At 44.9% G+C, this 27,894-nt stretch overlaps 1 protein-coding gene across 3 annotated transcripts; it reads right to left on the minus strand.

Moving 5' to 3' along the window:
- Positions 1-8,327: 8,327 nt before the first annotated feature.
- ankrd50l (ankyrin repeat domain 50-like) lies at positions 8,328-26,102 on the minus strand. Of its 3 annotated transcripts, none has more exons than XM_069154351.1 (5): positions 26,036-26,102; positions 21,012-21,861; positions 13,533-13,750; positions 9,284-12,840; positions 8,328-9,197 (listed from the first exon to the last, which is right to left on the minus strand). In XM_069154351.1, exons 2-4 carry the CDS (start codon positions 21,437-21,439, stop codon positions 9,287-9,289), a joined length of 4,200 nt encoding a protein of 1,399 aa, XP_069010452.1. In that variant the 5' UTR covers positions 21,440-21,861; positions 26,036-26,102; the 3' UTR covers positions 8,328-9,197; positions 9,284-9,286. The 3 variants fall into 3 exon arrangements, with proteins under 3 accessions (XP_069010452.1, XP_069010453.1, XP_069010451.1); XM_069154352.1 differs by lacking the exon at positions 26,036-26,102 and adding an exon at positions 21,950-22,557 and having other exon boundaries at positions 21,012-21,856; XM_069154350.1 differs by lacking the exon at positions 26,036-26,102 and adding an exon at positions 21,950-22,557.
- Between the last annotated feature and the right edge of the window lie 1,792 nt (positions 26,103-27,894).

Genomic DNA, 27,894 nt, shown 5'->3' on the forward strand with positions numbered 1-27,894 from the left:
GAGTGGAATCCATGCCACGCCGCAGGGCCAGCTCTTCATCGTGGACTGCGGGAACGCGCGTGTTCAGGTATGTGTCACGTTAAGCGTCTCAAAACACGCGCGGCACGCCGCGTGTGTACTGCAGAGAATGACGGTAAAACCAAAATTTGACCTTTTGAAACAGGTGACTGACCCTCGGGGCAACGTCCTCCAGCAAGTGACCTCCCCGACCGGCGATGGCTCGGCCAGACGATGTCGGAACTACTTCGACATCGCCGTCAACGCCAAAGGCCTGATTGCGCTGAGCTGCGCGGCAGAGAGAGCCCTGCTCGTGTTCAGCCGCCACGGTCGCTTGCTGCAGACCTTCGGAGGGTCCGGCTCAGGCTCTGCCAAAGACGAACTGGAAGCTCCCAGGGGTGTGACGGTCACCAGGCCGGATGAGTTCCTGGTAGCTGATATCCGCAAAGGTACCCTCATCGCCCTCAAGCTTGACGCGAAGACGGGCTCCCGTCTCGAGCGCACGGTGGTGACCGGCTTCCATCGGCCCTACTTGGTGGCAGCTTGCCTGAGCTCGGGTATGATAGCTGTTTCCGAAAGGGGCAACGAAACGGGTCGCGTGCCTTGCATCAAAGTGCTGGAGCCCGGCTGGAACACGGTGAGGGTTCTGGGTGTGTGTGCCGGCATGGGACCGGTCCTGGCCTGCCCCTGGGGCATCTGCATAGATAAAGAGGGCGACGTGCTTGTAGCGGACTGGGCGGAGCAGCACAGAGTCCTGTTGTACCCGGCGCAGGGAGTCGGGTGGCCTGTCGTGAACCAGGGCCTGAGCAGTCCACGTGGCCTGACCCTGCTGCCCGAGGGTCAACTCGCGGTGTCGGACAGCATGCATCATTGCATTAAGATATTCCAGTACAAAGAACCCCTGAACTAGAAAGAGTGAGCTCATGTTTGAAGAAGAAATTACGGCACGGTAGAAATCAGTGCTCAGCGTAACCGTTTCGTTTGTGTTTGTTCAGTTGCTCCTAAATCATCGGGGTCAAGTAGTATTGTTGTTTCCTCACCGACTTCTCGTTCGCACATTTAGAGTCTAGTTACAGTTTGCATGTCTGCGTCGTTGCGCGTGCTGCCGGTTTTTGGAGTTTTCTAAACTGCTAACCTGCAGGCGCTAGTAGAGACTGGAGTGCAAAGGTTGAATAAAGTCAACATCTCCAAGGCAAAAATTAATGCGTATATAAAATTCAATTCAATTGTATTTATACAGTGCCAAATCACAACGCAGGTTATTTCATGGCACGTAACACGGTAAAGTCCTTACAGCAAGACTTTTGTTGAAAAAAATTACTCAAGAGGCTCGGTTCAAAATCAAACGCATCGGACATTTATTCTTGCAAGAAGGGGCAACTCCATGCCACCCTCAAAGAGAGGTGTGCAGCAGTGCTCCCCCCAGCCGTGCTCCACGTCACTCCTCCGTAGGGCAGCTTTTATGCAGTTGACAAACAATTGACAGTCACCCCCATTCCCCTTTGTATCTGCTTTCGTATGGTAATACTGAGTTGGTTGTAGGTCACAGGATAAGGACACAGGGGAGTCGTCAATTACATGCGGAAAGTCAAACAAAAGGGATCACTTGCAAATAAGACGGAAAACAAAAGAGACTTTTCGGAGCCACAATGCAAACAAGAGGAAGAGACGAATCTTTTTTTTTTTTTTCCATCAACTTTATAGCATCATACAGAGAAAGCTAACAATTCAATAATTCCCACATAAACTAGGCGGGGAAAAACGCCTCTTTACTGGAGAAAAACCTCCAACAGAGGGAAGGAAAAACTCCCTCTTAACAGGAAGAAACCTCCGACAGAACCGGGCTCAGAGGCGGGCGGAGCTTAGGGGAGAGCAGAGAGAGAAAAGGGCAGCGTAGAGATCCAACACATGGACCGTTGGTGGGGTCGACAATCACAGAGCAGAGACGTGCAGCTCCGCGACAGGGCATCTGCAAAAGAAAGAAGAGAAACTCTGCGAGCGAGGGAACTGAATGGAGAGGCAACAGACAATAAGCAAAAAAAAAAAAAAAAAAAAAAAAAAAAAGCATAAAGTTAATGAGATGTAATGCTCAGATATGAGTATATCCCCTACTAAAATGTGTTACACTTAAAGAAGAATGTCAAGTGGGGGGGAGGAGGGGATGAGGGGCGGGGGGGGGTCAGAGATTTACTCTCTTTTGTAGCGTTGCATTTTTCATTTTGTTGTGTTTGAGTGAGACGGATTTAAATTTTTCAGTTGAATCTCGTCACGATTGGATTCAGTAATTCCTACAAATTCTACAATTTTTCACACCGTCGCTGGTCTTTGCTGACAGCGAGTGGAGCTCGTGGCTTTTTTTTTTTTGTTTTTTTTTGCTTCTGTCCTCCCACTCCCGTCTTTCACCAGCGGTGTCTGTCATGTAAATCCGCCTCTCTTTGATGGATTCTGCATTCAACACATGGATACACTCGCTGCCACGAAGCACACACGTGGGTGAATCATCGGCGCTGGAATCAGACCGCCATCCAAATCTTGTCTTTGTGAGATGTGTCTGTTTACAGCAGATGTTTTATTCAGCAGACCTTTCGCTTACTTGGAGGTGTGAAGTTATTCACTGCATTTACACAGCGGACTTGCTGGAGTATTTAAATTTTGGGATACTTGTCAGTTTCACTCCTCTACGTCTCTCAAAGGAAATGCGGTACCTTTTATAATCTACTCCATCTATCTGACAGTTATAACTAAAACTGCATCACTTTCCAGATTAGGAGTTCCTATTCAGTGGAAGTTGGTCGTATCACTGTTACGGAGCATAAAGCTTCAAGACTTCGTCATCCTTGCAACTCTTGTCGCCGATAAATTTTGCAAAAATTTTAAATAATGAAGCGGCAGTTTCTTCACGTCTGGTAGAGCAATATAATCCTTCAAATGATCTCAGAACCTGAGATATGAGTTTGTTTGTTTGTTTTCCAACAATAACACAATGACGGCGCTGAAATCTGAAACCGTGTTACACACTTAAAAATTGAATACCGTGGTACAGAGCGTTTTTCCGTCTGTACTTTTCCTTTTGATACTTCAGTGCTTTTTAAGCGCTTTTTAATCCATTTTAGGTTTTTCTCAAGTAGTAAAATTCTTAATTTTAGATTTTGAGCCTAAGTGAAATTGAGGTCCCCCCCCCTTTTTGTTGTTGTTGTTGTTGTTGTTGTAGTGTTGCTAATTTTACCCAAGAAAATGACTGGAGTGCTTTTTCTGCCACTTGGATTACATCCCAAATGTCCCGACGCTCTCTCGTGCTCTCATAGATTAAGCCATGACGTATAGACAGACACGATATCTTGAGGCATCCAGCTGTGGGTGGACAAGCTACTTGTCATCATTTTTTTTGCTTTTCATGACTATCAATTTGTTTGTTCCTTGAAAATTGACAGTTTTGATGACTTGCATGCTAACTGTAATAAAAACAAAACAAAAAATGAAGGTTGAACTTTGTGTCTACAGATTGTGATCTTTTTCCTCATCAAGCTTTGCTTTGTCTCATATAACAAAAGACTAGTAAATCCTGGCATTGTCAAGTCTTATCATCTCCACTGTGAGCATAATAAGATGTTCCAGAAATACAATAATGGAGTCATAACACCTTAAAAACAGTTTAAATTTTTTTTTTTTTTTTTTTTTAAATAAATCACATTTTCTATTGTTAGAAATTTTTTATTGTTTCTATTAACATTCGAGACCTGTTTGGAATAATTCCCCAAAAATAATATTATTCCGTTTATATAACTGTGAGCATTTCAATGCATATAAGAGTATTGCATCCACCAATTAGGATACAAAATGGAGAAAATAATGAGCATTTTTCGAGAGTCTAGTTCAATTCCGCAAGTGAAGAATGACATTGCAGAAAAATTTGAATGTGGATGAGATTAATAACCACAAAATAAACTTGCACGCCGAATGAAATGAAGAAGAAATCTCTTGGCTCCGACGCCCACTAACTCGCATCTGTTGCCAAGTGAAGCATAACGTAGGGGCTTTGTTTGCATTTTAAGTCAATTTTCCCTGCCCATCTGAAAGACTCGTGCCAACCTCTCCGCTGATCAAACACCCCCTCACGCCTTCCCAGCTGTTAATCAGCAGTTCAGCATTTCCCTCTCAGCGCTGGCTTCACAGCTTTAAAATGTGTCATCAGTGCTCAGCGGAACCAGCAGAAGGTGACATTCAGTCTCTCTGCTGCACTACGTTTCTTGTGCAGAGTGGAAATCATTTTTAAGGGGAAGTCTATGAGACAGCCAGTGGGTTGTTGTACGGTCACGGTGTCCAGTTGTACCGGAGAACGGCACAATGATGTCACCCTTATGTTGGAAGATTTACGACTCGGGTATAATTTGAATGTGCGCGGTAAAGGTTGGCTAAGCTTACTTATTAAAGACCTCGTGCTTTGCTGCGTTTGATACATCGGCGCTTTACCTTCCAATTTAAAGTGAGGCGCTGCAGGCACAGGGAATTTAACCCAAGTCACAACCCATCGCGACGTCACCCGATCAGGCATTTTGTGTCAGGATCCCCGTCCGTCCTCGTGTTTTCCCGCTGTGTTCGAGGGCGTGTCTGGTGGGTGTGTGCGGCTCGATAGGCTCCACCTGCACGCCCCCAAACAAACCTCTATTTGAAGCCTAATATCTATTTTATTATTAAATTATTTTCAGAGGGTCCACCAGAAAACTAATACGAACAAGTGACACTGTAACGACTTGTGGGGAAAGAAAAGTACAAACTCCACAAACTTTGCACTTTCAGGCACTCCCACAGTGGCTTTACTCTTTAGACACAGACGCTATATCCATTTTGATATACAGTCCATGATTCAACCACACTGCAGGAAGATGAATTTACATATTTACAGAGCTGCTGGCTATAAACATTTTTTATTCAAAAGTGAATTTACACACTGAAAACTCCTCATCCCTGCTGGCCATAAACTGCAGCCAGTTTATTTGTTAGCTGCCTCGAACCTTAGCATCCTAAGAGTGTCAGTGCTGTGTTCCTAGACGACCCAGTCAAGTATATATAAATATATATATATATATATATATATATATATATATATGCAAGCAGTAATATTAATTGTTCTTTGCACAAATATTCCGGTTACCATAGCTGCGGACGTTTTAAACTTTAAAGACATGTAGCTCATCCGGCTACGCGTATTTCCTGGAAATACTACACACTCTCGTGCCTATCCCCATTTTCTTTACTACAAGTGTCCCTGAACTACTTGTATGTAGTCGGTGTAATTGCTGTAATTACTCTGCTTCTCAGTCCCCAGATTATTGTTTTGGCTGAATGTTTGTGGTTGATGAAACATGGCAAATGTTAGTTCTACTACGGCTCTAATTAACATTGCACAAATGCTCAAAAATAGCAATTAAACACACATCGAACTTACATTTTTAAGCTTTTTACAGCTAACTAAAGCTCGATAACACCAACTCACCTGTGTCAGTTTGTGCCTTTTAAAAAAAAAAAAATTATATGCAGTCTATTGTTTGTGGTGGAGTCCCGCTACGCAGTGTTTCGTTGCAGCAGGATGTCACTGCAGTGTGCAAGTGGAGGTGGTGCTAGGTGTGGGTGGGGTCAACCGTTTGGCCCCTCCCACATTGAGCACCACCCCAACACACAGTGGCTGCAGTTTTTGGGCTGTTGCTCAGAAGGCACGTTGTTGTAACTTGCCGCCACTAGATGCTGCTAAAGAGGCACATTTCACTACTTCTAGGCTACCTTTAAGGCCGAAGGGCTATTTCCTCTCTATTCTCCGTGAGCTGCATCTCCTTCTCTGCAGAATAAACCTTCCTGTTTCCACATCTGCAGCTCCACTGGTTTCCCATCAGCTGTTTCCTACAGCTCACAGACTATCCTGTCTCTCCATTGTTCTCCAGTCAGCGAACCTCCTTGTTTCCTCGCCAGTTGGCCATCCTGTCATCCAGCTTTCCCATTCCTCACTTAGCTCACCCCAGTTCTATTGTCTAAAGTCTGTCAGTTATATTTTATTTACAGTGCATGGCTGATGATCCGTGACTCACCACAGCTGCAGCAATCTTAAGAGAACACGTTAAAAAATAATAGTTCCAAGGAAGAAGAGCCACATTTTACACTTGTAACAAAATGCATCATTACAATTACACATTAAGCCTTTATATAAAATCTTAATAACCACGTGCTCAGTGCATACATAATTATGGGGCTTTAATTTAGACTTGAGCTGCAGAAATTATGGAAATAAGTCAACTCCCACACACGACACCAACATAAAATTCTCAGGGTTTTTTTTTTTAAAGGAAAGAAAATGTATTCCGTATAAGAGAGTCTCTGTTTCTTAGTGCTTTTTTCCTTAAGTAGCTTTAAGGTTGTTAAATCATCTGATTTCTCACGGACTGAAAGTATCAGCGTCATGCAGCTCTTTCATGAAGAGCTGGATGAAGCTGATACTATGATAACATAGATCATCATTGCTCTGACATAAATTGAATCAAGGTTTAGATGCACAGCACACATTTGTAATAACCGTCCCACCGGTGGGACACCAAGAGGTTAACGGGTTGAGTCTCGGTTCACCTGTCTGCACCTGGTGTTTACCGAGGAGTGCATATGATCCTTTTTACAAATATTAAACAAACGCACTTTCAAAACAAGTTTGCTTTTGTACTTATGAAGACGGTGTGTTGATGTCTCTTTGCAGAAGCTGAGTGGTTGACAGCCAGCGCCGACCTTTCCATCACCTTCTTTGAGAAGCGGCAGCACAGCTGTCAGCGCAACTCGGAGGAGTGTCACTTGCCTATGTATGCGAACATAAAGCATGTAAACAGCGCTGTCTCCTTGTCAGCGACCTTGGTAACACTGCTGACAACAGCGCTAAAATAAAGTTCAGTACACTGTAATGTCTTCCCCGTGCACGATTTCAAAGTAACCTTGTTTTTCTTCAACTGACATTTTCCACCACACAAAAAAAACCCCGGTAGTTTTTCAAAATGCTCGCCAGAGTGGAAACTAGAATTACCGCCTTGCGGTTGTATGCACGTTGCCGACCACTCAAGTTGCAGTTCATGTCTGTCTAGTCTCATTTAGTGGAATTAGGCCAATAAATGTGATTCTGATAGAACACGAAGATGAAGCCATATGAGAGTTGACGATGATCCGAATATGGATTTTGTTGTGAAGCATCTACAAATTCTAAAACGTAGATGCTTGACACACATCACCACTAGGTGGACACCCAAGATGATTTCACCGATTCAGTATCTTACCAAATGTGACATGATCACTATTAAAAGATTTTTATGTCAAATTTTGTCATAATTAGCGCAGGAATTCTTGAGTGGCCTTTGACGACCAAAATCGAATCAGTTCATCTTTGAGTCCGAGTGAACGTTCGTACCGCATTTGAAAAAATTCCCATACAGCAGCACTGAAATGTCCTGAAAGTTGACATTCTGAGAGCAGAATGACAATAATGACAGGCATCAAATAATTTGTTACGGCTGTCAGTTTTTGCAGAATAAAAGTGATGGCATTGTATCTCCAAAAGGTCAAAGGTCAACTTCACGGTGACATCGTAATTTTCAGCATTCTGCCTGTCACTTTAACGCCATAACATACGAACAAAAGGGTAGATTGTCATCTGTGAGAATTCAGGAAGGTATGTTAATGACATCACGTGTAGTGTGGTGTCTGGTTTCGGAGAACCAAAGTCCCCCGCATCTGGATTAGCTTTGGTTCGATCACATGGGAAAAAAAAAAAAAAAAAACAGCTAACACCAGCCAATTGCAAGGATTAATGTTGAATATTAACTGTACATCAACTGAAATGGCAAGATAGGGCAGTAACATAGTACAGACACATTTAGCTTTGAAATGAACTGAATTCCTCTTAAAAACACTGACTTATTGTACAAGTGGTACAGAGTATGGAAGCATAAGCTCAAATAGGGCTGTATTAAACCACAAAAATATCAGAAAAGTGGCATCAGAGAACTGTTCTAACCTGCTGAGACCCAGCGTTATATCAGGCCATGTCCAACTGACTGTAAAAATAATTGAGCACCATTCATTGTTCTGTAGATTCAAAGCACCTCAGTCAGTATCTTCCGAGAGCCTTCCTTTCCTGTGGTTTTTTTTTAAAAATTGTACAAAAGCATTTGTTTTCATAATCCCAGGCCAACAGAAACCTTCATCTCAGCACAACGCGACCTCGTTAGAAGCTATCCATTTATTTGTTAAGTGCACGACGTGCAACTACAGTACACACCTCCACACACATTAACAAATAACCACACAGAGCACAGGGAGACAATTTTATAGCACCGCTTTCCATTTTATTCATTAATGTAATCGAATAATAATGCAATGAAAAATGATCAAGAACTAGAATGTTTTTTTTCAGGCCACCGGTTTGGAATGAATTACCCTCCCACTTCCACCCTCAGTTTTAATGGTCCAATTTTCATTTTCCTTTCTGCTTGCTCACAGACCCACTGTGAGAGAGCCAAGTTGGTTCAGTAAACTTGGCTGTATTATAGTTTGCATCGTATCATAAACCCGCAGAGGGTCAGGCTTTGGTAAGCTTGCTTTTCTGTAGATCATTTTGGTTGTCAGCTGTGGACCAGCTACCGGAGATGCAGGCTAGTTTAAAGCAAACATGAAAGACTTGGGGAAAAAAAAAAAAAATAAAAAAAATCAAGGCCACGAGCTTAAAGTTCTTAAACAAGATGTTATAAAATGGAATTATAGACAAGAAAAAAAACACACAAAAAAACGAACTCAACCTTTCACTCTGAAGACAGTAAAGTCTCGATAATCATTTATGTCTCTAAACTCAGTTCTATAGTGGCAAATAAATTATAATAGAAATAACAAAAGGCCTTTTCATCAAACAGGTGCCGGTCAAAGAAAATAACATCCAACTTTAACATGCACACAGTAGTCTTTACACTTTAAATAAATCTGCATGATGTTGTCTGCGGGAGCTCAGCTCAGCACACGCAACAGGCAAACGGAAAGGCAGGAATGTCAGCTTTAATGTCATTCAGTTTGTTCTTCCTCTCCGAAGGGGGTGGAGAAAAGGATCGCTTCCTCTCTCATCTGAACACAGTAAGTCATGGAGTTGGATATTTTGGTGGGTTCAAGGACAGGGCAGTTTTCACCACCTAAAACAAGGATGTTGTCATTAATATTTACATTTTTGTAAATGTTCTAAGATAATACAAAACTTTGCTTGATAAACTTTGAGTACCTGTCACAGGGGTGTCTCTCTCTTGTATAAGGCTGCACTGGTGGGACCCTCAAACTGCAGTTTGATGGCCTGTTTGAGATTAAGCTGTGGGTCTGTGGTTGTCATAGTGACCATAACATCCTCTGGCAAGGCACTCGAAGGTGGGATGGGGCTAAAACTGTAGCAAACAGGTGACAAAATGTTCTTCTGGGGTAGAGAATCCCAAGCTTCCCCTTGAAGTGGGCTCTGTAGCCGATACGGGTAGCCCAGGGGAGGACTCTCTCTGTTTTTAGAACCTAGAGGGCCTTCTTGCCCTGGCATTATCCCAAGTGAAGCCATGACCGAGTGCCATTTACCACCAGTGTAAGCAGTCCTGTCTGCTTTTATTAAGTTTGAGCTTTGTTTGTTCATTTTGTCGTGATATTCAAGTCCAGACGACAAGCCTTTCTGAGACAGTTCGCACCCGTGCACCATGGCAGTGACTGTGCAGACAGTAGGAGGAGGGCTGTCTTTGGGACGCCTCTGGCTGCTTCCGTGGAGGCTACCCGCGTCCGAGCTCCCTGGTGGAGGGAGGGTGGAGGGACGGCTACGACTGCGGGGCAGTGAGTGCTGTTGGATCTGCTGGATAAAGCTGAGGCTGTCCGCCGGCACTGTTTGCACCGTGGCGTGCGAGTGGCAGGTCGATGAGGTTTGGGAGCTCTGCACGGAGTGGAATCGTTCGGCAGTGGAGCCGGGAGAAGATACTGAAGAGGAGGAGGTAGCAGCTGTTACTTCACCTCCACTGTTCACCGAGAAGCCTGAAGAGAGCATCCTGTTGGGTTTTGCAGGGGATACAGTGCTCGAGTTAGGCAACGGGCCTGGGTACGGCTTGGCTCCATAACTCTCCAAAAGCCTGACGATGTGAAAATGTCCCTGTTTCCCAGCCACTCTGACTGGACTGCGGCCATATTTATCGATGTGATCGGGGTTTGCTCCTCTCTCCAGAAGCATTGCAACAATGTTAGCATGTCCCTCTTGAGCAGCAATGCTCAGCGCTGTTGCCCCTTGATGGCAAGCGAGGTGTATATTGACACCGCTGGCTTCTAGGAGACGACGTCCCACTTTAGCGTGTCCTGTCCAAGCCACTGAATGCATTGGTGGTCTCCCCTCTGTATCTTGTGCATTGGGGTTCGCCCCATGTTTTAAAAGTATGTCTACAAACTCCACACATCCCTGCCAGGAAGCCACATGTAGCGCCGTGCGGCCCTCAGAGTCTCGGGATTCCAAGGGCACGCCCCCTTTCTCTATGAGGAGAGCAGCCATGCCGAGGCTACCCTCCAATACCAAGAGGTACAGCAGAGGCCGTCCCTCTGCGTCGCGGACATCGGTATCAGCCCCTCGCTTCATAAGCAGCTCTGCAACATCAGCATGGCCCTCCAGGAGGGCGGCACTCAATGCAGAATGCCCGTCGTATGCTCTCTGGTCGATGGGCGAACGTCTGTCTAACAATAGTCTGACAGTGCTCCAATGACCTTCTTGGGCAGCCAGTATTAGAGGTGTGCGTCCTTCGATGTCCATCTCTCCAACACGTGCCATGCTGCCTCGTTCCGTCAAAGCGGCGCAGACAGCCCGATGGCCTTCGCAGGCAGCAGCGTGCAGCGGAGTCCAGCCGAGGTCGTCCTTATGGTTCTCGTCGAGGCCTCGGTCCAGCAAGGCACGGGCGACCTCTACGCTGCCTCTTGCCGCTGCCAGGCACAGAGCAGTCCTGCCTTCACAATCAATGGCGTCCACAGCCGCTCCCCAGAAAAGCAGCCGTGACACCGTCTTCATGTGGCCCATCGCCGCGGCTGCCAGCAGGGGAGTAACAGCAGCTGCAGCTGGGGCGTTGCCTTCGGGGCCGGCAGTTTCATCTACGTCGGCGCCGGCTTCCAACAAGAGCTCAACTACATCTTCGTGGCCCTCGTAGGCCGCGAGAAGCAGCGGCGTCATTCCATCGTGGTCTCTGTGGCCTGGATTTGCTCGACGCTCCAGTAACAGACTCGCTACCTCACCAAAACCTTTGATGGCTGCTGCTGTCGGGACACACAGCGCAGCGACTGAAAGGGCGGTGCGCCCATCTCCGTCGGCCAAGTCAACCTCGGCATTGCGGTCCAGCAATATCTCCACCGCTTCGTGATGTCCCATGTAGGCAGCAGCGATGAGCGGCGTGCGGCCCTTGATATCGGCTTTGTCGACCTGCGCCCCGTAGTCCAGCAGCGTGAGGACGATTTCCTCGTGACCGCCCCACGCCGCAGCTCTGAGAGCGCTCCGGCCCTCGCTGTCACATCCGTCTACATCTGCTCCGGCATTAAGTAGTAGCCGGACGGCCTCGCTGTGTCCTCCCCAAGCTGCAGAGCGCAGCGCCGTCCAGCCTTCGTTGTCAACGTGCTCCATCATCTGCGACGCCATTTCCGGGTCCTGGCTCTCGGCCCATTCCAGGAGCAGTGACAACACTTTAACATGACCCTGCCTGGCAGCCAAAGTCAACGGCGTTTGACCCTGTTGATCGCTGATTAAGGGATCACATCCATGTGTCAGGAGGAGTTTAGCGGTACTAGCAGAACCCTCGTGTGCCGCACTCGCAAGCAAGCTCTGTCCATCTGCAGATCTGAGCTGGTTCAGAGGCACTCCACTGTCTCGCAGCTTCTTTATAGACGCTTCCCTTTCAAATACTTCCTTTAAATGAGTTCCTTCTTCACCCGTGCAATGAATTCCAACACTTGGGGCTGCATCTGTAAAATAGGACGGGGAGATGAGCCCACTTCTCTTTAAAAGCTGAGGGACATCCTGACTGACCGGAGCAGGAAGCTGAGCAAGGGATGTGGCAAGGGCTCTGCCGCAGCTGGGAGTAACAGCAGGCACATCTGCCCACAGCATCCACAGTGCCAATAATGATGGTTTGTCTTCATGGTGACCCGAGCACAGTAAGTGTGTGGCTAGCTGGCAAGTGTCCTCAATGTCAAGGTGGGGTCCCTGTAGAGTCAGAGCCATGGCGAGCATGCTGTGACCTTCTGTTCTGCTACACAGGTACTTCTGTGTGCAGTACTTCACATCTGTGAGCCACTCCGTGAAGCTGGCATGAAAGAGTAGTTTAGTGCCGCCGGGGCCGTTGATCAGGAGCGGAAAGAGGGTTCGGAGTTTGTTTTGGAAGTCCTGAAGGTTGAGGAAGGTCTCCTGAGTCCAGACTGCTGTGAAAAGCTGCTGGGGTGTGAGGGGCCTTGGGGCAGCCAAGAGGACATTGAGGAGAGGCCTGACGTGGACGAAGAGCCCCCGGGGGAACAATCTCTGGCACAGCCATAGGTAGAGGCCGTTCAGAGTCCCCGGGATGTCCCGGATCTCCCGCAGACCCACCAGCGCAGCTGCCACGCCGTCCAGAACGCGCTCGAGAAAAAGGAAGCAGCCGCCGCTCTTGATGTGCAGCAGGTTCAGCATGTCGGCCGTGTCGGGGGTGAGCTGACGGCGAAGCGCTGCTTCTTCGTCCAGCCGACAGAGGATGTACTGCTGCACGTCACGGACTGCCGGAGGCTTCCGCAGGTCATCCAGACAGAGCCTACGGAAACCTGCGACACAGAAAAGAGATGGTTTTAACACCAAAGCATATTCGTTATTGGACTTTCTCCATCTGCCATTATATTTCACTTCTTTCGTCAGTCCGTCTCCCACTTAAAATTATATAATGCTGTGTTTTTTTGCCATGACACTGTAGTAGGGTTATTGGATTGGTATCTTTTTTTTTAAAATGTGAAAGTGTTTGTAATGGCCTTAAAGAAATCTGAGAAGATGACAAGACACATTCTGCTGCATAATTTGGTCATCCGATTCCACTTTTACAAAACAACACCTCTCTCCCTCCGTCCCGCATTCATTCGTGTTATCAAATAAAGCGGAAACCACAGGAGCCCCTAAAACCAATTTTTAACAACGGTTACAGTTAAAGATTTATTTTACTGAGTACGAAAGACCTAAGATGCTATTTCCAATTACATCAACGCCTTTACGAAGTTAATTCCACGGATTGAACATTGAACAGATAACTGCACTTCTTAAACGACAGTTGCTCAACCGTTGGATGCACGGTTAGTGCGGACGTCAACAATATCATCATGCATCCTAACAATGGCTCAAAATTAAAGCGAGCTCAACAAAATATGATCGAGAAATAAAAAGTATTTCAAAAGCGGTACTTTTTTTTAATGGAATTTAAAAAAAAATTGTTTGTGTTGTTGTTTGTTTACCATAAGTACATGCACACCTGAGAACATCTTGCACACAGCTTTGTTGTGGCGGCGGACGGAGCACACCAGCAGCAGCCACTTGGGCAGCAGGTGCTGATTGGAGGCCAAGAGCTCTGCAATGGAGCCGCTCTTCCCAAGTCCTTCAGCCGCTCCGTATTCGACGTCCAGGGAGTCTACGACCACCATCAGATTCTGGGAAGGAGGAGGAAGGTCCAACAGGGGTGCCAACACTGCTCTGAGGACACAAGATGAAGAGGCAGACACACAAAAGGAAGCGATTACATTTAAGAGAGAGACGTAAAAAAAAAAAAACCAGCAGGAATGGTGGGCGGACGAGAGAGCTGAAAGGAACAAAGACGTTGTGAGTGTTTTCTTTTATGTTGACTGACACAGTAAGTCAGACCTTTTTGCATATAGTTAGTGACACTAAATGAAACAGTTTGGAAGAATATTCAGGGCACTTTTTTGCTATGACTTTTACGCAATTTCATGTTGAGTTTCTTTTTTTTTTTTTTCATTTCATAAATCAAGAGATTGTAAGGAAAACTAAACTATCACAACTGGGTAAACAGACACGCAAAGCAAAATGCTTCTCTCAGCCTTCGTTCAAATTAAAGGCTGACATTAGCTGGCCTCATTATGTGGCAGAGCCTTCGGCGCTGGAATCCTCTACTGCAATTAAACACCGTTGTAAAACAGTAAAACTTGGCAAAAAACAAAATTACACCTTAAAGCGCGCAGTCAGCACCCACACCCTGCGGTGATCCATGGTGACTCAGGTTAATGGAACATCTGAAAGCCTCTGCTTCGCCCACACACACACACACACACACACACACACACACACACACACACACACACACACACACACACACACACACACACACACACACAGACGCACACAGGTGTGTGTGTGAACAGGCACACTTGTTACCTCTCTTCTGTTGAGGTTCTGTCACTACATTAAAGGTTCAGTTTGTAGTATTTAGGGGGCTCTGTTGGCGGATATGGGATATAATAACCCAAAGTCTGTTTTCTTTGGTGTATGATCGCTTGGAAATATGAATGGTTGTGTTTTAATAACCTCTTACAATGAGCCCTTAATGTCTACGTAGGGAGAGAGAGTCCCCTTCCAGGACAACTTTGATGAATTAAAGCAGTTACTCTGGAGAGCAACACTGATATTTCCAACTGGAGCTATAATGTTACGGTAAGTGTAAAGTGACTGTAGTTATTGTAGAAACCTATGCTCACCGTGTCCTAACAAAGCAGTGCCAGACCTGTGTCCCGTCCTCCCTCAGGTAAGGAGCAGTAGTTACTGGATTACTGACTTACCATATACTGATGAGAACCTCGAGACCACCAACCACTCGTTTCAGAACATTGACCTTTTCATTAACAGGCAAAATTGATGGTAAAATGTTTAGCCTGTCAGCCTGTTGGTAAGTTCACCTCTTTGGTTCAGACTTAAATGTCTCTACCGTTTCTTGATGGACTGTCTTGGGTTTTTGTACCCTGAGAGGATGCACTAGGTCTGGTTTAATTCTGCATCTGAGAGGCTTCTTCGAAAGGTGACAAACAGTAATTAACCTGTGACACCAGCCTGATAAGAGCGAGTCACACAGGGGGCTGAACTCAAGTCATATATATATCCTGCCACAAAAACACAGGGTGTGTGTGTGTGTGTGTGTGTGTGCGTGTGCGTGTGCGCGTGCGTGCGTGCAGCACTGTTATTAGTGAGTGTTAATGTCTGTGTTTAAAACTGACCACAAGGTCCAGTCACCTTTAGTCATCAAAGACGATTTCTCTCAACCTCTTAAAAGTCAAGTGCAGAAAAAATAAATAAATAAGAACAGCCTCAAAGTGATCTGCGTTGGTATTCTGCACGTGTTTCTTACGGCTAACAGCAGCAGACCGACCAGCGTTAACGATGCGGAACATGCAACTGCCAAGAAGCTTCCAGAAGTGTTTATAAAACAGGGGGAAGAGGTCGTCCGAGCCGTAAACAGAGCCATTACACCACGGACGCATGAAAAGTTCCATTTACTCTGGCTTATTACTGAAGCTCGGAGACTTAAATCAAACGGCAGCGAAATGAGAAACCACAAAATATCCGTCTCTGGGTTCCCGCCTGCGTCCGGGGTGTGGGGCGTCACATTTCAACATCAAAGAATATTAGTCATCGGTAATGATTAGACTGAAAATGATGCAAATGAAAACGACCCAGAAACATTTCAAGTTTGAGCTCCTGTCGTGAAATCGTACATTTACAACACACGATGTGATCTGAGTCACAACCGGCCGCTCCATTAAAATGTCCACGCACGCACACAACATTCAGGGGAGGCGAGCGGCCCACATACAGAAACGGCTCAGCTCATGATAACTCAATTAGTGAACTAGTCTAGTTAGTTGGATGAATGTATTGAAAATAGCACACGTGCTTCCATTTCCCTGCTCAAAGGTTAAGAAGCGGCACTTTCACGTGTCACGTGTTAGGCAGTCTTTCAGAGAAGGTGGAAAAAGAAAAAAGAAAAAAAAAATCTCTTCATGGATGCAACTTAAGTTTCCCCATGTTCTCCACGTGTGATCACATGTATGTTTACTACTTGTTTTTAACATGTGACGACGTAGGGAAAATACGTTGGAAATGTTTTCACGTCACGCGTCGCACCATGGTGCAACATACATGTGAAATTCTGCGAAGTGCTTTTTCTGGAAGGGTAGTTTTTCAATTTGTGATTTAGTAAACAAATTTAATACTTAAATACACAACTTCTGACATCCCGGAGAGGGATCTTCAGATGGGTCAACGTGTTCAGCCGACCGTATAAAACCCTAAACTATTAAATCCGCGATGTTTTTAAATGGTAGTAAAGCAGCACATCGCCATATGTATGAGAGGCTGAGAGCGTCTGGCTTCGTATGATGAATCAAAACTGTCGTTTATCAAAGCTGTAGAATAATTCAGGAGAAGTAATGATCGCACCTAAAATAAAAAAAATAAAAAAAAGTCTTTACGTCACGACTTCGTCCTCTCCAGACATTTACAGCCTCGATCGCCCGAGCCCCTAAACCGCATGAAACAGCCCCGACTTTTATCGTCGTTTAAAAGCAGATTAAAAACCTGACCTGGGAAGACGGCAACATCCAGGTTACGACGAGCTTATCATTTATCATGCCGCCGTGTGCTTGAGTCATCTGATTAAAAGCGACACTCCCTCGGCGGCCGCGCTGTCAGATCTGCGGAGGAGGAAGCGTTATGAACCTTTTATTAGTTGCTCGAGTGTTTCCGCTTCGATCAAGCGACACCGTCCCGGACGCACGTCTGAGAGTGACCTTTGACGCCGGAGAAGTTTGATTGGACTTGTTTATTTCATAACTGTTTTGTGTGTATTTGCCAGTGCGTGCGTGTGGTTTCATGTTTGTTTGTTTGTTTGTCCGTTCTTTCTCGTCATTGCTGCATTCCCTGGTATATTTTCTCACTCGATTCTTCTAACACGTGGTCGAACGCGTCCAGCAGACGGAAGGAGTTTACTTGCGCCGGTATTTAATGGTATAGAAACGCTACGGGGCCGAGGTCGGGAGCTCAGCTCAGCTAGAATGCGTTTCATTTTCGACGTCGTGGAGACGACTACCAAACTATTTAAAAGATGTGAAGGTTTCTAAAGCCAAACTGACGTCTCCCAAGATCGGGATTACTCGTACGCGCAACAGTTTGTTGGTGCGGGGGCAAAGTGGGTCAGCCGCAGGATGTCAGCTGTCTGCCGACGGCGAGCTGTCGGGCAAAACGGCCCGTACGAGTAAAAAATGAACATTCTTTTACAGTGTGCCTGTGTACAAATATGAAAGATCGTGTGGTGACCACGGCAACGCGTATGTGGTCTCGAAGGCGTGTGAGTGGAAAATGAAAATAAAAAAAATAAAACCAAAAGCGGCGAGCTGCGCTTGTGACCTGATCGTCATTGAACCCCGCAACTATCCCCCCCCCCCCCCCCCCCCCCCCAAAAAAAAAAAAAAGTTTCAGTACAAGGCGCCTTTTTGGATTGTTTTTTTTATTTTATTCTAGTTCGACCTGTTTTGTCATTACCGATGTCACGGGAAGTCCAGTTTGATCTCATGACGCGTGTAGTAAGCAGTCGTTTTCCCGAAGGTTCGCGAGACGATCGAGCAGCGAGGCGAAAGTCAATCACGATCGCAGCGGTCCAACTGCTGAGCGACCCGTCGGCCCGAGCTCACGCGTCGTGACGCGTTTGCGGAACTGGCAGAGGGTCGTGATGAGTTCGTGTTTCGCGGGACGTGAAGCTGACGCATTGTGGTTTCAGACACGTAGAGTTTGTCTTCCTAAACCTGGACAACGGCCTACGTCTGAGGAAACTGGTGACCTTCCCAACGGCCTCATCTTTTCCCTCTGTGCCTTTGCCTTTCCTACATTTATGCATCATTTGTGTGCATAAAAGTCGTCTTAGATCTCTTTCACTTTAACTCAATGTGCCGATGTGAACTCGAAATGGATCAGGATTCAAAAGCACGAGTGGACATGGGTTTTTTTTTTCTCCTTTTTTTCATGGACTGACAGAAACAATCCATCAGGCGGTAACACGCGCAGCAGTTTCTGCAGCTGCGATTGAAATTCACACGCGGAGAGACCGGCTTTTTTTTTTTTTGAACTTCAGCTCCAGAAAGTTTGCAAAGCAAGAAGTGGCAGCACGACGTCAAAGTCGGGCGAAGAGTTAATGACCCGACCGACCGCGGTGAGCTGCTGCCGGCCCGCCGGCCGGCCCGAGGCGTGCCGGCGCGCGTACGTGCCCTTTTCGCTGCCAATTTCGAGCCCGTGTCTCGTCGGGTTCGTCGACAGCCGTTCTCCCATGGAGGAGTTTTCGCCCGGCACAGCCCCACTCTCCGCCACCCCCCCCACCCCCCTCACCCCCCTTCAAAAGAGCTCCGAACACAAACGGCTGCTGGCTCTCAGCCAGTCCGACGGGAATGTGGAATCCGGCTCGGTACTTCACAGCAGAGGAGAGCAAACACAGGAGGGGTGTAAAAAGGGCTCCGACTCATGGCAGAGTAAACACACCGGGAGAGTGTTTAAAAGTCCCGGAGAGCAGGGTGACCTCGCTGACTGGTGCTCAGATGGTCACCGGGGCACTGGAGGCATTTTTCACCTCTTTGTTCTTTTTTTTTTTTCTTTCTTTTTTTTTCTTATTCTTTTTCTTTCTTTTTTTTTTTTTTTCTCCTCCTCTCTGAAAGGATGTTGTGTCGTAAATAACACTGTAGCATTCATTCACAGTGGAGGCCCATTGTGTGCGCCGTGAATGGGCCGCATTATGAGGAGGAATAAATATAAGAAGAGGAAGAATGGCCGCTGCCGCCTTTTTCCTGCGACTGTCCCGGCTTCACGAGGTTTGAAATTTACAGGCTCGGAGACTTTTTTGTTTGTTTTGTTTTGTTTTTTTGTGGTCTGCTGCCACCTGTAGAATCACCTCCATTCAACTTGTCGACCTTCAGCTTTCGTGGATCTTTTTCTCACAACATGATGATGTCCTGAACTCATCTGTTTGTTCTGAATGAGGAGGTTTGTTATACATAAATGGGTGTTTTATTACAGTGTAGCTGATTCAGATATCACCGTTAATAAACTTTCAGTGGAGCTGGACCATAATTCTGTCATTACTTTAGGGAATAAGCTTTTCCACAGACTTGAGTATCGCTGTTATGATGAGGGGGGGGGGGTTAGAATTCTGGACAAGCCCTATCTTATCCCAGTTTTGGCAATCCGAAAATGATAGCCGGAGTACAACAAAAGACACCCAAGATCCTGTTGCCTGGAAATACGTTATCTCAGTTTCTGACCACTGGCGAATACCTGCACTCAGCTTCAGCCAAGTGATGCAACAGAAACACAAACAATGGAGGCAACAAAGGCGTCTCACTTCTGGAAGGATGAGGAAACTGAGGTTTGGTGATGAAATACGCAGATTGGATGGGAGAAAGCATGGAAAATGCTGACTTATCCAAGTCTGTGGTGTTCAGGCTGCAGGAGGGCAGTCATGGCTGGCACACTACTTTATGTGGATGCCAAAACAGCCTGACATCAAAGTGGACGTTATCTTTAATATTTCTTGTTACTCTGCGGCGGGCAATAAAAGGGATAATCTGCAACATTATGTCATCATTTAATAACGCTGTTCCTGCTGTGAGCCAAAATGGTTTCATTTTCGATGGCAACATGCGAATCAGACACACGATTTCAAAATTGCTCGTCTGTGTTTGTAAAAAAAAAAAACGCAGACGCCTGCACAAATATCATTCAGAAATCATCAACCTGGATACTGATAAAGTATTTGTCATGCATAAGGGGATATAAATAATCAGATTATTGTTTAGTGTTTCATGTAAACGCTGTATGCAGAATATGATCACAGAATATGAGCCTCGTGTAAACACATTCAGTTGCCGAGCAACAGCAATTAAAAATAAACCACAAATTAAATAGTCTGTTTTACACGCATTATAGAAAACAGCAGTGGAACATGGCTCACTGCAATGAAATGTCATATCGTGATATAGGTATATCGATATATCAAGGAGTGTGTCGAGAGACATCGATTTAGGATTACATCATTTTATATGATTGTCTCAATATAAATGAAGCTACACTAAAAAAAAAAATCAATTTAGAAACTGTCGACAATGAATCGATCGGCGACAATTTTGATGATTAACTGTCACGTGTCAAGCAAAAATGGCAAACCTTTACCGGTTTTCTTTTGGTTTCATCACTGGAAAATAAATATCTCAACATTTTAAGACTGTTGGTGGCCAAAAAAGAAACAATTTGAAATTAAGATGGTGGTGTTTTGCTATATCCTGGTGTTTCATACAGGTCAGTCCATTACAAGGTCAAAACAAAAACAAAAGAAATCGGTTAGACTTTAAGGTTTCAGCTGCAGTCAACCGAGCAACAGGTTACAAATCCACTTTCATGGCATCCCTGTTGGGCGATATTAAGATCGTCACAGACCGGGTGGCATCGTTATCAGGAGAGGGTTTCAACCTGTAAACGACGAGGCTTCATTGTTTGTGGTCACAACAACAACCGACGGCTCAAAGCCAGCATTTACACAACAAAACTAAGGTGCCGAGCAGGTTTCCACCGGGTTGTTTTCTCTGATGCTTGAATCTGATAAAGCGCTTTTCTAACCGACACGTGTTGGGATGGAAACTCGTTCAGCTGCTCCTGCTGTCGTCAACGGTATCAGCTTTTGCAGGTTGCGATACTGCACACGAGTCATGCCGTGTGGAGCTGGGAATGAGCCACGCACTCGGACATGCACGTACACGCCGCGCGCCTGGATGGGCTTCGTGTTTGTTACAGCACCTTTTGGCAGCTTTCCTCAAATCTGATTCAGAAATATATAAAACCGTGTGACTGTCACGTCGAAAAAAAGAAACTGGCCACGAACGAACGGGGAAAAAAAAAATGAGATGCAAACCTCTTGAAGGTGTCGTCTGGGTCTCTTTGACAGGAGAGAGGCTCCAGAGCGGAGGATGCGGACGGGCTGTTGAGGAGCTCCTCGTACCCGGGAGGGAGGAGAGGTGAGGCCCTCAGCTGCTCCACCAGGCCCAGGACGAACCTCCAGGGCACCGTGCTCCTCAGGTCCTCCCTCTGGCAGAAGTGGTAGGCCAGGCAGCGCTGCGCCAGCCCGACCGCCAGCCCTGCCTTGGAGGTGGGCCACACCGCCTCCGTGCACACGGCGGTCTTCCCGGCGCCGGGGCCCCCCATCACCAGCAGCCCCGGCGCCTGGCCCGGCGCGGAGCGGGCGTCCGCGCAGCGCCGCAGCTTGTCCAGGGCCCATTCCCGGCAATAGAAGCGCCGGCCCCGCAGCAAGCTGGAGCTGCCGCCAAATCCGCTGCTGCTCATTTCTTCCCGGGGGCCTGACGTCCAGGGGACAACTCTGGGGTCTGAACTTCACATGCCATGCTTCCTCCAGTAATTCTACTCTGGCTTCCCCCCTTCCACCCCCCCAGCAGAACTGCAAGTTGGTTTGGAGCTGGTTTGTAACAGCTCTGGGTATTTCCTCAACCTGCCAGTTCCTGAAAGTGTTGCATCAGGCAATTATTATTATTATCGGTAGCTGTCCTTCCAACCGGAGCTCTTGAGGAGTAAGTCAGACAAAAAAAAAAAAAAAAAAAAAAAAAAAAAGAGTCAGAGAAAAGAGAAGTCAGCTAGATGTTGCACCTCTCGATTCTTCCTTCATTCATCTCGGTCTCTTTGTTGCCGGGTTCGAAGCGTCGCGGTTGTCAACGCTCACCATGCTTTCTCCGGGGAATCGCCGAGCTGCTCTGTCAGAAAAAAAGAAAAGAGGGACGAGTCAAGAGATAAAAGTGACAGCGTGTTTTCTTCCACGGATTTAATGACACCGTATCTCACCACTACGACTCGTCCTCCGTAGAGCAGAGGCGGCCAGGGTCCTTCCTCCTCTTTCAGTTTCTGTCCTGCTTCTCTTTTGAGCATCGACCCCAAACTGCAGCTTCACCATGAAATTCCCTTTTCCTTTCTCACCCTCTAGGCTCTCTTTCCTTCTCTCCACTCGAACCACACACCTCCCTCTCTTTCTCTCTCTCTCTCTCTCTCTTTCTCTCTCTCTCTCTCTCTCAGCCTGTCATGCTCTCCGGTTTTTCTTGTTTTGTTTTTTTTTTCTTCATGTCTCCACCCTCCCCCGGTGTTCCTCGGCATGTCAAGACATGCACCGAGCGAGAGCGGAGGGAGGCGGGGGGAGGGAGGGCTTGGCGTTGGCTGTGAGCGACTCTACAGCTGACAGGTGGGCGGGGTTACCTGGGGTCAAGGTTCAGTCACGGGGCATTACTTCACCTCAAACACTGCGTTTTTTTACCTGCGAAGGCACCGTTTTTACGAGTTTTCTCTCGTAAAAGTTATTTGTTAGCCCTGCTGTTGTGCTGTCGTCAGCAAAGCGTGCAATATCACATTGACGTGATTAATTGTGTCATTCATTATTGGTCAAACAAAAAATGTCAAGCAATCTGTGACGTCCGGCTTCTAGACAGGCGGTCACGTCTGTTTTATGTCATTATAAATGCAATGTATTATATAAATACGTTTTTTTTTTTGACTCGATTGAAAAGAAAAAAAAAAAAAAATCCAATTTGAAAAACTTCATCTTTGAATTTGGGAAGTTTTGAGAACTGTCAATTTTTCAACATTTTATACATTCACTGAAGGAAGCAGGGTCTAAATTAACATTACAGTACTGTAGTATTTCCTGCAGCACGGTTACATCCTGCATATAAAAGAAAACACAGCTGCAAACAAGCTCTTTGGTTGGTTGTAGGTTGCAGATAATGATCAGGGAAAAGATTTTGAGGAACCGACCACCAAGTCCAGGTTTTGCTTTGCATTTTTCCAAAGGACGACATTCAAATGAACGACAGGCTTTTTGTGCTTTTGACTCACCAGAGGACACTTCTTTTTTTTTTCCCCCTGCAGGGAAAAAAAATGCAAATCACAAATGCCTGAGAAAGTTCTTAGGAAATTAAAATTCCTGGAACTTTTGGTAAAACAGCACCTTTAAACTTCAGAAAGCCACGGCCATTGGAAGCGCATAGTTTGAAAATTGCCTTCAAGAATTACAGTAATTATGTCATTTTTGGTTTTACAAGCAATCACACTACCCTCTGTAACCCCCCCCCCCCTCCCCACAACCCCCATTATTTAATCAGCTTTGAGCAGTTTCCACTGTTACGCTGCATTTTATGGTGGCACGCCACGTACACATGCACAGCACTAAAAAAAAAAATATATATATATATTTATGTTTGGTATACGTGATAAATGTGAAGTAATTTCATTGGAATACCAAAAACATCATGATTAATAGGACCCAGGACATGCAGTTACAATTGTGAGACTGTAATAATAGCCTGTTCACAGCAGAGCTGCTGACACTTTCATTTTCTAAGTGAATACATTGTTAAAAGAAACAAAAAACAAAAAAAAGGAGAGAAAAAAAAATAGAACTAATGGAACGGAAAGAGAAAAGCCACGATTGTCAGACTTCGGATAAGAAAACCTTTCGAAAAGTCCAGACAAAAGAATGTCAAAGGCTCCTGTGACAACATTAACATGGTAATGCACACGGCTCGACATTTCAAGTCAGCGACTAATCAAACATCAGCTACCAATCAAACTCAATCTGACAGATTTAACACTCGACAGGAAAACCTCGCTGTGCATGTCGGCTGAGTACCGACCAGACGGCTGATTTTCTTCATAGGCTGGGACATTTTTTTTTTCTTCCCCGTGCGGCGTTTATCTCGTATATGGTTTCTCAGACCAAAAATATCCTCCTGCAGCTGGACGACACATGTACTGTACGTCGTACGCTTCCGCGGTCGGCTGACCAGCTCCTTCTACTGACGATCGCCCGGAGAATGAAGACGTGTTGTTTTAGCAGGACACCGCCGACAGTAATGAGGAGAATTGGCACCGAGCTGTGAAGTTGTCGACATTCTTGTCGTGACTGGCGGTGCTTACGGAGCCCCCTAAAGCTGGCATGTAGCTTCCGTGCAGACGCCGGGAAGGAAACCAGAGCCGAAGCCTTCGCTGACATGCCGCCGACGCCAAAAGTCAAATCAGGTCGTGTCCATCTACCCCCCCCCCCCCCCACCTCAACCTGGAATTTAAACTTAAAATCAGTCGTGACGTAAAAAAAAATGCTGCTGCCTCATTGTTATGGCACAAATCTGCCCGAGCGTAGCAAATATTCGGCGAAGGAAGACACTTTCTTTCGACGGCTAGAACGCGGAAAAATGACCAATATTACTCCAAAAATGTCATATGAGACCAGATATTGTCTTCGATTTTGGACAATTGTAATATCACGAGCATTTCCTGGACAGTAAAGTGATGTAACTTTCTGAAACGACCAAACCGTTCTCGCCGCATACTTATTTTCCCCACCGAGTCATCGTATCCACTACTGATGATTATTTATTTGGGTATATTTTGTGAAAGCACCAATAGCCATCCCTTACAATATTATTGCAATATCGAGGTGTCATGATATTTGATTTGTCCGTATTACCCAGTCTTAACTGGAAGCTCCTTCGTGGCATTTATTTATTTAAATCTGCCTATAGATGGAACTATTTTTAAATATAATGATGTACCGCAACATGAAAGGACCTTTGATTCTGACACCCTGATGTCAAGGCCGTTATTTTGCTGTCTGACATAGACTTATAGGTTCATGTGTGCACATAGTACAAATGGCCCAAATTAAAAAAAAAAAAAAAAAAAGATGCAGGACGAATCTACTTCGAAAAATTGTTTCTTTTAAACATCTATCCTGATGACAAAAACCCAGTTGCTTTCCCACGTGACATTTAAGTAATCGGCTCACAATACAAAGCCAACGGACAGTGAAGTGCATGTAAACATTGCTGAATGAAGTTGCTTGGCAACCAACAGAGACGCCAAAGAATTGCTTACAGCACCTTAAACTGCCACTTAAAAAGCATAAAACGTCATCTGTCACTATTTGGGTTGTCTGACTTAAAGAAATGATTTGTAATACCTGCTTTCTTGCCAAAGGGTCAGATGGGAAGATTATTCAATACAAAGTCGGTTACTGCTTAGCTTAGCATAAAGACTGGAAACGGTGAAATGGCGAAGCCTGAAATGAGAAACATTTATACCAAATCTTAGTGTCTTTTGGTGCATTCAAACATGGCCCTATAGAGCCCGGAAGCAATTAGCCTATAAGCACAGCATGAACCCACCAGCTTCTAATAAACATTTCATTTCTGCAATAAACAAACAAATGTAAAAAAAAAACAACAACAACAACAAAAAAAAACATGTTGAATGGTTTTGGCTATTTCTTGGCAAACAACAGCCAGACAGTGACATAGAATAGTTCTTAACTGGGTGAGAATAAATAATCAGGCTACAGCAAAAAAAAAAAAAAAAAAAAAAAATGTAATTCACAAAACACCAATCGTGGGACTATGATCCAAAATGTTAAACTTTTTTTTTTTTTTTTTTTTTGTCATTAGCCTCCACAGGAATCATCCATTCGGTGCTTTCCAACAACTTCCCCGGTTTACTGTCTCCTGCACGGTCGCGTCTGTTCCAGCCAATCAGCTGCTTCGCTGCTATATTAGTGGGACTGTGGAAATCTACAGGTGATCCGCTGCAGGCGGTCAGCCTCTCTGATCCCCTCTTGCAACAACCCTTCTTTTCCAGACTACTTTCTCCCACATGGATCATTAAAAACATGAATCTCCGTGATAACGTGTGAAACTGATTGATCTGCGCAAGCACTCGACGCCATCGTCAAAAAAAAAAAAAAAAAACACTGAACCGCTACCCCAAATATTTGTTTCCGACCCCATGAAGTAAAAAAAAATGTTTCATGTTTCCCCCCCTAAAAAAACAACAACCAAAAAAAACCCCAGCACATTAAGAGTTTTAAAGGCAGAAAAGCGCGATTCTTACCTGACAGAAACGCTCCGCATCTCCGTCTCCCTCCTCGACTCTCATGACCGGCAGCCCACGGCACTTCGCCGGATTTAGTCACGTGTGTCTTCTCCCACAATTCTTCATCCCATCATCATTAAAGGTGAACCGGGATGTTATGGAGGCTCCAGTTTAAGGATTTAGTCATTCTGCCTCTCAGTTTGGTCTGCTGTCTCTGCTTCCACACTTCACTCTCTGAGAGGATGTTAGAAGAAGAAGAAGAAGAAGAAGAATAGGTGTATCCTCTGCACACATTGATACTGAATGAAGTTTATTTATGGTACAAAAGGACGACAGTAGGCTGCATTAAGTGTTATATAAACAAAGGAATGGAAAAACTCCTTGTACAACAAAGACAGACTTAAAACAAAACCAACAAATCAACTCACTGCCTACAAATGAAATCAAAATGAAAAAATGTCAGTTAATTCGTGATGCAAAAACTTTTGCTTTATCAGTTATTAAATCTCATATCGTCTCGATCCTTGCTAAATTAAATCCTAGTAGGCTATGTTCAATTTTGACACTTTTTGCATAACGTTATGATTTATTGTCACATTATGGCCTTTTTATCTTATTTTTTGACTTTCAAAGTAAGAATTAGGAGATAAAATGTCAAAATAATTGGCCTGTCTAAGAATTAAAAAAAAGAAGTAAATTTTAACAAAGTCAAAACTATTACCTATTAAGTGTAATTTGTGAGGATTTACATCAAAAATATGTAGCCTATTCAGTCTTTATTAGGTCACTTTCATAAAGTATGCAATTTAATTATAATTCATTAGTTTTTATGAATGAGCTGCACGGCTTTACCCCAAAAGTCTGGCTTAGAAAAAGCCCCACCACCAAACGTATTATTTTTTTACGAGAACTGATTTTTGTTGACATTGTAATTCAAACAATGAACTGTGCTCATTTTTTTTTCCATTTTTGATCCATCGGGAGTTACAAAAATACAGTCAATTTGTGAATGTGCGTCAAATGAAAGAAAACCAACCGGGTCTGAATTAAAAGTTTATTTTATGATATCAAATCACTGAAACCTGCCCAAGAAGGAAAAATATAGCTTCATTTATTAAATAGTAACTGCAGTGTGGAATGAGAATGAAAACTGTTTTCTTTTTCTTTTATTCTTTTTTCTTTTTTTTTTTTTTTACTGCATTTTCTCAGATGACCTCGTCACTGATTAGGACGGACGTGAAATGTTTCGTCCAAACCACATAAACTCTGCCTGCAGCCATCAGGTCTTTCTAACTGTCCCAAAACCACAACTGAAATCACAGTGAAATGGGAAATGACCTTTTCACCCCGTTGCCCAATTCTCCACATTTTAACACTGCAGACTCATAAATACCCCAAAAACCTCTTTACTTGCATAACCACTTGTAAAAAAAAATGATGCATGTTTCCTCCAAAAAAAATTCCATCAATAACACACATTTACATGTGTATAAATAGGCTATTAATATACACATATTGAATCAATAATTTATGAATTCCACTCTGTGGAAAGAGACAACAAAGGGAAATGACATCACATTTCATTACTCTCATTGTTTTCTCCAGTCAGTGTTAGTTGGTATACTAACTGCAAAGCTATTTACAACATTACATAAGGATTTTCCTCCCTTTGTCTTTTTACTGTTGTTGTTAAAATTTTTGACATCCTAAAGGCTCCTCCTTCACTTCAGAGCTAAAAAAAAAAAAAATGTACACTTAAAAAAACCAGCAACAACAACAACAAAAACCAAACATGTTTCCTACGTGGTAATCATAGAGTCACAGAGACCTCTATGGTCTGTTTGCGGTATTGACACTCCTCCGTCAAAACTACTCAG

Source organism: Embiotoca jacksoni, unplaced genomic scaffold (assembly GCF_022577435.1).
Source record: "Embiotoca jacksoni isolate LCO1_2020_lvr unplaced genomic scaffold, fEmbJac1.0.p SCAF_2, whole genome shotgun sequence".
Classification (NCBI taxonomy): domain Eukaryota; kingdom Metazoa; phylum Chordata; class Actinopteri; family Embiotocidae; genus Embiotoca; species Embiotoca jacksoni.